Source organism: Lolium perenne, chromosome 1 (assembly GCF_019359855.2).
Source record: "Lolium perenne isolate Kyuss_39 chromosome 1, Kyuss_2.0, whole genome shotgun sequence".
In the NCBI taxonomy this organism is placed as follows: Eukaryota; Viridiplantae; Streptophyta; class Magnoliopsida; order Poales; family Poaceae; genus Lolium; species Lolium perenne.
Genome location: NC_067244.2, coordinates 69,310,616 through 69,320,797, shown reverse-complemented (window position 1 = coordinate 69,320,797; position 10,182 = coordinate 69,310,616). Strand labels below are relative to the sequence as shown.

General features: G+C 47.9%; 1 protein-coding gene across 1 annotated transcript; it reads left to right on the top strand.

Annotated features, from left to right (window-relative positions):
• The first annotated feature begins 4,948 nt into the window (after positions 1-4,948).
• Positions 4,949-9,734, top strand: LOC127296462 (uncharacterized). Its single transcript, XM_051326547.1, has 9 exons — positions 4,949-5,166; positions 5,240-5,785; positions 5,870-5,952; positions 6,359-6,712; positions 7,337-7,591; positions 7,670-7,912; positions 7,997-8,218; positions 8,762-9,305; positions 9,398-9,734. The coding sequence occupies exons 1-9, from the start codon at positions 5,025-5,027 to the stop codon at positions 9,601-9,603; spliced, it is 2,595 nt and encodes an 864-aa protein (XP_051182507.1). The 5' UTR covers positions 4,949-5,024; the 3' UTR covers positions 9,604-9,734.
• Positions 9,735-10,182: the final 448 nt, after the last annotated feature.

Here is a 10,182-nt window from a genome sequence, read left to right as displayed (position 1 = left end):
TCTAGTTATTTTTGCATAGCATTAAGCAAACAAATCTATCATGTGATGATAATTTAATCATATTCCCAAATTTAGAAAAAAAATGTTCTAAACAATTCGACCAAAAACATAAAAGAAGAAGAAAAAAGTCTGATCACTCACTAGCAATTGGATCCAAACAACCACCAAAACATCATCCGAACTACAAAACCTAGGCCATTCACAAACTTCACCAGCGTCATCGTCAATCACCGGGGGCTCTCCCTAGGTCTGTCCCTGCTCGCCACGCTCACCGTCACGGGGCTCTTCCCCACCACCAGGGTGCACGCATTCGTCTTCTGCAACCTCTTCCCCAACAACATCTCCATTGCCAACACCCACAAGAAGATCATGCCTAGGTAAAAAAAAAGATCATGCCCATCAAGGAGCTAGAGCAGACATCACACGACGACGACAACATGAAATATAAACATTAATTGTAAAACTAGAAATATTAATAATACATCTTTATTATTGCCTCTAGGGCATATTTTCATCATGCACCTCCACAAGGTTCTCTTCCCCCTTTTAACTTTGTATTACTATGTTGTCTTGTGTATTTCAATCTTTCATATTCTTGGTATGTCTTATTTTCAATCATTGATCTTATTAGCCTAATGCTTAAATGCTTAATGTGTAGTACTCATTCTACTCCATGTTGTAAGGACATTCATCTAATGGATCCAATGATATGCGTATCGGTCTGTCTCCACACATACAGATGAAAGCCCTATGACGTCCACTACGGCTTCTTAGCCTCTCCCTCACACTTCGAACGCCAAGAGAAGAATCTGACCGCATGCTAGTTCTTCTTGTAAACTCGTACTATTGCATCTCGACAGTTTGCACAAGAACTTGTAACTCATGCTTGTGATACTCTTCTTGTAACTTAAGGTACTAGATGGTAAACCATTAGACATGTCCTTACTCACCACGCTCACCGTCACAGGACTCTTCGCCACCACCATGGTGCACGCATTCGTCTTCCGCAACCTCTTCCCCAACGACATCTCCATAGCCATCACGCACAAGAAGATCAGGCCCATCAGGGAGCTGGAGCTAGCAACACGGCGAAGACAGCTGCTCAGGCATCAGCACCACCAAGGACATCGAGGTCGGATCGACGGCCGCAATAGCGCCAGAATATTGAAGGCTCGGATTTTCAATACATTGACATGTAAAGGATATTGTTCAAGTTCTTTTTCTTAGGCACCGACAGTGTGCGCACAGATGGTGGGTAGACACGGACATCGTAGGAATGTCTCCTGGTGGTGTAAAGCGGAGAGGATCTTTCGACTCCGGTAGTAAATCTATTTTATAAAGCATTTTTCACTACTGCGTAGTTAATCTTGCATAGATTCAAGCCAACAAATCTATCATGTGATAATTTGATCATATGCCCAAGTTCAGAAAAAGATGTTAAAAACAATTCAACAATAAAGATAAAAGAAGAAGAAAAATGTCTTATCAATCACTAGCAGCAATAGGATCCAAACAAATACCAAAACATCATATGAACCACAGAACCTAGGTCATTGGCAAACTCCGACATCTAGGTGGAATACTTGTGAGGTCAGCAATATGACCGCTAGTTTTGCTCAAGACCACCATCGCTCTGTCTTCCGTTTGGTGGTGCCGCTGGCTACCGACGCGGCGGCACACACTGCCGAGCAGGGCGCAGGAGCTAGAGGTATTGAGGAAGAGGGCCCCGAGGAGTTGATTTTCGAGGACGATGCTGATGGTGCCGCGAAAGCTCGGCCGACCGCCGTGGTGGATGATTTCATCCTGATGCCGGAGGCCGACGAAGTGGTCGACGACAAAGATGAGGATGGCCACTATCTGCCCATTGTGGATGCTACGGATTTCCTGCATGTGCCTGAGTAGGAGTTGTACGTGGCCTCCTTGTCCCACCTCGCTGATTCTGAGGACCTGGAAGCCCGGTCAGACCTAAACAGATCGATGTCTACATACCTTTTGTTGACCTCCGTCATTTTGATCACATTGCCTATGCTTTCATCAACCCCGCAATCCCAGACCCGACACTTTCATTCTGCAAGCTGCTGACCTTGGCCGTGGGCCGAATCGGGTCTCCCTGTTCCCCTCAGCTGATGGCGCCCGTGTGGCCGTCTTCGCCTCCCACCTAGACCACGAGCACGCCGTCTCCAATGGTCATTTCATTGGCACGGAAGCATCTGTCTTCTTCCGGAGATTCGACAAAACCGACCAGCGCTTCATCTTTGAACATGAATCTGTGGCTGCCATTTCCATCAGTCGCTTCCCTTTTGAGCACTGGCAACGACAACACATCTCCCATTCCTCCGGCCCCTATGCCAATCCCCCCTCCATGATCCCATTTGCCTTATTGGAGTTGATTTACAGGTTGTCCGGCCCGGTCACTGTCAAGGCTGAGACTATCACATCCATCCCCATGAACCTGGCCATCAAAAACTACTGAAAGCGTCGGCACCTTCAGCGAAGTGACTATCATCGACTTCGACGACCTCGCAGCGGGTGCGGACAACTCCCCCGGACGCGATTTTGACCCTATCACTGAGGCGTTGTCCTCTGATGGTGAAGAATATGACCTGGTCGACCTAGAGGTTGGCACGGGCTATGCCGACATGATGGAGGAGCGTGCCGCCTCCTTTGGTGCCGCATGGCGAGCCACACAGCGCGGCTCCGGATGCGTCGCTGGTTGACCGGGCCATTGCCAATGCGCCTCCCTATCCTCTCCAAGCCCACCAATGTCTACGTCAAGCTCCGTCTGGGCTACTTCGACGTCCTGGTTGCTGGCGCCTCCGGCGAGCGCGCCTCCTTTCGCCTGCCGCTGCGCAAGGCGACATCTTCCAACTCGGACGTCAAGCCAAATCCTAGCCGCACAAGTGTGAAGATTCTTGCTTATATCGATCTGATCAAAGAGCATCTATACAAACCAAACCTCAAGCACATGTGTGTGTCCAATCCCACAGCAACAATTTGGACACCGTCGCCGCAAGGTACAGTCCTTATTAACTCTGATGCTGCGATCTTTGAAGCTGCTGAGTGCATGGGTGTAGGAGTGGCCGTGAGAGATCACCGGGACACATTGAGGGGCTCCAACAACCTAAGCATGCGGAGGCTTTGGCTCTTTGGCGGGCGGACGCGGTTGAGCTAGCTCGAGATGAAGGAATGAAAAAGGTGATCTTCGCCTCAGATTGTCTCTCTCTGGTGCAACGACTAAACTAGCGAAGCATGGACAGATCGTCCGTGGTCGTGGCTGGTATCAAGCAATTGGTGAGTGGCTTCACTTCGGTATCCTTCTGCCATGTGAAGCTGTTCTTAATGAAGCGACGCATGTTTTAGCTAAGTCTTGTCAAGATGTAAACTCTAGTTTTATTTCCTATTCTGTTCCGGATTTCATCCGGAGACTCCTTTGTATTGATGTGATTTAATCAATAAAGCGCCGGCTTTATGTCAAAAAAAAAAAATCGTTCGGCTGTGCACATGGTGGGCCTTGAGGCCTTGAGACAGTTCCGAATCATAATTCATAAGGGCAACGCTGAGCGTCCCCCGGGGGATCGGGGCTTTCCATCCCCCGCCTCCTATGCCTGACACGTGTCCATATTCACTAATTCCCCTCAGGTCACTCACGCTGTCACGCACAGGAAAATTTCCCCACGGTCCCAAATCGCAATCGACAACCCCGTAGAGCCGCTCAACACGCATAGCACTCCGGACCGTCGCCGGAGAAGTCGGACGGACGCCGCCAGCAGCCATCGCCGGAGAAGCCGCCGCTGGAGAAGCCGATCGCTCGTAGCATCTTCACTGGCCGCCATCGTAGCGCGCTCGCATGCAGCACCGCCATCTTGGACATGTAGCTTCGCTTGGGAGTGTTGTAGCCCCGCCGATGACCTCGGTTTGTAGCAACGGCCGTCGACGACGACCTCGCCGCCCTCGTTGCATCAGGGCGGCGCCCTGTTTGTAGCAACGGCCACCGTTGTTTGCAGCAACGGCCGCAGCCGACGGCCTCGTTGCAGCAGGGCGGCTCCCGGTTCGCAGCAACGGCCGCCGCCGTCCGTTTTCCTTGAAGCAGGGCGGCTCCCGGTTCGCAGCAACGACCGCCGCCGGCCGTTTTCCTTGAAGCACGGCGGCGTCCGGTTTGTAGCAAAGGCCAGCGCCGACGACCTCGTTGCACCAGGGCGGCTCCCGGTTGGCAGCAACAGCCGCCCCCGGCCGTTTTCCTTGAAGCACGGCGGCGTCCGGTTTGTAGCAAAGGCCGCCGCCGTTCGCAGCAACCACCGGATGCCGTCCCGTCGTTTGTAGCAAAGGCCGCCGCCGCGTGTAGCACATCGCCTCCGCCGCCGCTTGTAGCGGTCTTCACCACCCTTTGTAGCAGCGGTTGTCGCCTACTGTAGCAGACGCCGCGGTGCTGCCCTTGTACTGCTTCGTAGCAGAGGCCACCGCGCCTTGTAGCAGACGACGACGGCGCTGGGAGCATCGGCCTCCATCCCTGGTGGCAGCATCACGCATGGCTCTCCTCCGCCGGCCCAGCATCAGCGGCAGTGCGGCCCCACTCCTCCGCTGGCAGCGCGCTGCGTGTCCGTCATGGCGACGGTAGAGCAGTTCATGATTGCGGAGGTGGACGGCGGAGCGAGTCGACGGCGATGGAGAGCCGCGACCTCGCCGGAGATGCGTGTGGGCGCGCGCGGCGGGGCTGTGTTGGGGCGGGTGCGACGGCGGTTATTTGGGCGAGGTCATGGCGTCCTGTTTCCAGGAAGATGAGGAGAGACGAGCGGAAAAAGAGAGCTGTGAGGAGATAAGGTCGTGGTGGGGCCCATCGATGTCGCTTTCACGGAGGACACGCGTCGTTCGCACGAGGAGGAGGAAGCGAACACTCGATCCCCCGGCTGATTGCCAGCGTTTTCCAATTCATAAAGCACCGTTCCCATCTGCGTCTGTCTCCAACGGACGCGCGCGCGGGAAACCCATCGCACCAGCGCGCGCGCGCTCGCTCGCTCGCCAAAATTATGCCGCCGTCGCCGCCGCCGCGGCGAGACTTCCCGGCGTTCCCCTTCGCGCCGTACCAGATCCAGTCGGAGTTCATGTCCTTCCTCTACGCCGCCCTCTCCTCCGGACCCCGCGCCCTCGCCCTCCTCGAGAGCCCCACCGGTAAGCTCTCCCGCCTTCCCCTCCCCCTCCCCCTCAAATCCCTAACGATTCCGCCTCCCACGCGTCGCCGCAGGCACCGGAAAGACCCTCAGCATCATCTGCAGCGCGCTCCAGTGGCTCCTCGACCACCGCGACGCCGCCGCGGAGGGCCACCCCGACCGGGCCGATGGCTCCACAGCCGCGGCCACCGGCGGCGGCGAAGATGAAGAGCCTGACTGGATGCGGGATTTCACCCCGCTTCTGCCCAAGAAGGAGAGCACGAAGAAGACGAAGCCTCGCCCCGCGAGGAGGCAGGAACCCAGGAAGGCGGCTGGTGCGGAGAAACCCGGGGAGGATGACGGCGAGGACGAGTTCTTGCTGGACGAGTACGAGATTGACGACGAGGAGGGCACAAGGCGGCAGGCTGGGAAGCGTGCGCATTGCGGTGGAGGTTGTAGTAGTGAGAGCGAGGATGATGGGGATGAAGAGGAGGAGGAGGAGGTGACTCCCAAGGTGTTTTTCACTAGCCGCACGCATTCGCAGCTCTCGCAGTTTGTCGGGGAGCTCAAGAAGACGGAGTTCTCAGGGAAGCTACGGACAGTGTGCTTGGGATCCAGAAAGAACCTGTGCATTAACAAGGGTCAGTGGATTATTCGGTTTGCTTGGTTCTCTTGTTTTTGGTGCGTGGGTTGGGTGAGTTGATCTGTACTGAATTTGCTTGCAGACGTCCAGAAGCTGGGGAGTGTAAACCGGATCAACGAGAGGTGCTTGGAATTGCTGACGAACAAGAGGAGCAGCAAAATTAAGGCATGCGCCAATCAAGTCGATTTTTTTTTTATTTCCATTACTCAGCTGTTATTTTGATATATTACATTTCTGCTTCTTGCGCATTTATGTCCTGCCATGCTTACATGAGTGATAGGTATGATCAGGATTGTTTCATGACTGTAACTGCTTCAGAAGATATCAAATTCAACTCTGTTTTGTCAATTATTGGTGGAAATATAACTAGATACGCACAGAGTTAACATTGACATACTCAGGGATGCATCTGATCTATTAATCATATAATGTCTTTACTACATTGCATATTGCGAGTCAATTGTTTGGTTACCATTTTTGCACATGCTGAGTGGTTAAATACCATCAGCATGCTGCCATTTACAACTTTGTTGTATACCGCTAATAATTATTTGTGCTTGTGAATATTCAGGTCGAGGGAGATAACAGAAAGGGGTCCCGGGCAAAGACCTCTTGTGGGTGTCCGATGTTAGCAAAGAGAAGTTTGCAAAAACAATTCAGGAGCGAAGTGTCAGACCATGGTGCATTGGACATTGAGGATTTGGCCCAAATTGGAAAGAAGATTGGAACATGTCCGTACTACGGTGCACGTGACATGGTCCGCTCAGCTGACCTTGTAGTACTTCCTTACCAGTCTTTGTTGCTCAAGTCTGCTAGAGAGTCACTTGGCATTAATCTGAAGAATAGTGTTGTCATCATAGATGAAGCTCACAACTTAGCTGACTCCCTTACTAGCATGTACAACTCAAAGATCACATCTTCTCAGGTTATTCCTCTTCATAGTTTACCCCTTTTTGTGCTCTTCATAAATACCATGCCCCTCACAATATGGCTACAATGTTTTTATTCTTAGTTCTAGATCTCTAACATCTGTCAGAAACTGCATTGTGATGCATCCCATTCCAAACACATAGCCATGGTTACTTCCGTTCCATTCTGTCCATTTAATTCATATTATTCTGACTGCATGACTGAACTCTAATTTCACAATTTCGTTTGCTTTGCACGTAGCCATTGTGCTACATCCCATTCCAAACACATAGCCATAGTTATTTCCGTTACGTTCTGTCCATTTAATTCAAATTATTCTGACTGCATAACTGGACTCTAATTTCGTTTGCTTTGCACATTCAATAATGTTAAGCAAGATCTGAACACAGAGATACTGTAAATAGGTTCTCCATGTAAAGCCAGAGGGAGTTTTCTGGTGAAGAGTTTTGACTTTGCTTAGTTGTATTGCTGTGGCAACAGCAAGATATCAAGAATGATACTCTTTGATCATTTTTTTTTTGAAGTTTCCTCTACGAAGCAAAATGTAATCTGCAAATGAACTGAGACTTTTCTTTCAATTGTGGAAGCTAACTTTATTTTCTGGTTCTCATTTCCTTAGTTAAGGGCAGTTCTTTCCCACCTGGAGGCATATCTCGATAGATTTCAGAATGTCCTGGGAGCTGGAAATCGACGTTATATCCAAACCTTGACAGTTCTAACACGGTCATTCCTACGAGTTTTGACAAGGAATGAAGATTGTTCCTCCACTGTGACCTCTATGACTATAAACAAGTTTTTATTCTCCCTTGATATCGATAACATAAACATAGTAAAACTTTGTCAGTATCTGAAGGAAAGCAATATAATCCACAAGGTGAAATGTTTCTTCTACCACATGTCCTTTCAGTATTGTTGTGTCCAGTATCTAGATCAATTGACTATTGATTTTCAGGTTAGTGGGTACGCCAACAAATTATTTATCACCCAAGATGGCGTGAACGATTTGAATCATCTGCAGCAGCATGATGAAGGAAGCAGTATATCAAGATTTCAGGCACTAGCCAACTTCTTACGCTCCCTATTAAACTGCAATGATGATGGGAGAATCATAGTTGCTCGGCAGAAGCCCGGTGGACAACCTGAAGATGCATATATTAAATTTGTGATGCTTTGTGCAGAGAAAACATTTTCAGAGGTGACGTAACCTTGCTCCATATGTTGCTTGGACACAAGAGATATTCTATTTCACGTAAGTATTCATAAATCTTTCCTTTTGCAGGTCACAGAGGATGCTCATGCTGTTATTATGGCTGGTGGAACCCTCCAGCCTATTGAAGAGACAAGGTTGCGCTTGTTTCCGAGCTTATTGCCGAGTGATATAAAATTCTTCTCATGCAATCATATTGTTCCCGCCGAGAGTATTCTTCCTATAGCTGTTACACGTGGACCCTCAGGCATGACATTTGATTTCAGCTATGGTTCAAGGAGCTCTCCCACCATGGTTCGTATACCTCATGTCATATATCCTTTTCCTTTTGCTACTCTAGTATATAATGAGAATTCTATTATCTTGCAATGCTTTCTAATCAATACTATATATGGAATTATAGATATCAATAGGCACATACTTTTTGGGCATATTAATTAGGACCTACGTAGTAATGCTTTGATAGTACTCCCTATGTTATTCTTCTACAGAAGTAACCCAGGTAGGATAAATTTATGTTAAAATACATTTGCAACTTTTCACCCATATGACTCTTTGTTTTGTATCATTGTTGCAATTTTAGAACTTGCTCAAATGCACACGCATAAGTGCATGTGTCCTGATTTATTTTGTCGTATTTGATATAAAATATAAATGCTAGCCTTTAAAATGAGTGGATTGATTCGTGCAAACTCTTTACCGATGGCAAGTTCTGTTCTTTTACAAAAAAGTCTTAATTTAGAGTTTATATTTTGTCTTGTGTAGACCAGCTTTGGTAATAGGCTCTACTCAAATGCATATAACTTTTTTCTTATTCTTCTCTGCCCATCTGTACAGATTGAAGAGCTTGGGCGTTTTCTTTGCAATATAGTGGCAATAGTGCCAGAAGGAATAGTAATGTTTTTTGCATCCTATGAGTATATAAAGCAAGTTTATGATGCATGGACGGCTTCAGGCATAATTTCCAAGATTTCTAAGAAGAAATATGTTTTCAGAGAGCCAAGAAACAGTGTTGATGTTGAGGTAATACTCAACAAATACAAGGGGGCAATTCAGTCGTGCAGCAAAAATTCAGGAGATGCTGTCAATGGTGCACTTCTATTGGCTGTTGTTGGTGGGAAAATCTCTGAAGGTATAAACTTCAGTGATGGTATGGGTCGTTGTGTTCTGATGGTTGGATTGCCTTATCCAAGCCCAGATGATATGGAACTGATGGAGACAATAAAGCACATAGGAAATTATACTTCCAGAGATGATAAGTCGTTCATTAGTAATGATGAGTGTAAACTTGAGCCTGGTTTTGGTATACTGAGGAAGTGCAACAGAAGTGGTCAGGAGTACTATGAGAATTTATGCATGAAAGCTGTTAATCAATCTATTGGTAAGCTGCTTTGTTATTGTAACATTTATGATTCCGTTTTCTTAAAAATATTGTCGCTTTAGTTCTTAGATGGTGAAATGATTTGCTTGCAGGTAGAGCAATCAGGCATGTAAATGACTATGCTGCAATGCTGTTGGTTGACTCACGTTACTCGCACACCTCATCAAGCAGGAGTTTCTCTTGCCCTGCAGAAAAGCTACCCCAGTGGATAAAGACGCGACTTACTTGCGGTCAAAACTATGGGGAGGTTCATAGATTGTTGCTTCAGTTCTTCAAATTGAACAAACAAATACGTTAAAATGCTATAGATGTTGCTATATTTAATGAAGCCAAGTACACAGGTTTGCATATACCAAATGCATAATAACACAAGAGAAAAACAAGTGATCCGTTTATTATTTTTTCCGAGCAAAATAAGCATGCTTTATCTGGATCTGATTGTCTCTTTAATCAAATTATCTCTAGCGAGCACTCGAGCACATGTAGATTCCATAGAGCATGAATAAACACTGGAGTTAACCCTCTAAAGTTAATCACCGCATACAACGAACGCGAAATGTGCATGCCAGAATTGTGCATCTTCCAAACCTGGTATCCTCATTATCAGAAAACCTAATAGAGGACACAGTATGTTTTAGTTGGTTCCACTGCTCCATCATGTTGATACTAAACATTCTCCTAAAGGAGAGTTTTAGATCATCCCCATCCCACACCTCTTATATTGCCTTTCCCACACACACATAGTAATAAATCTCTTTAAAGGTAATTGTTAGGCTGGTTTGACCAAACCATTGGTTCTCCCAGGACTTAGATCTTATTCCCCTTCCCCACCATCCATTGGTAACCCGTCTGTGCCGCTCGAGCAGCCCACATTCAT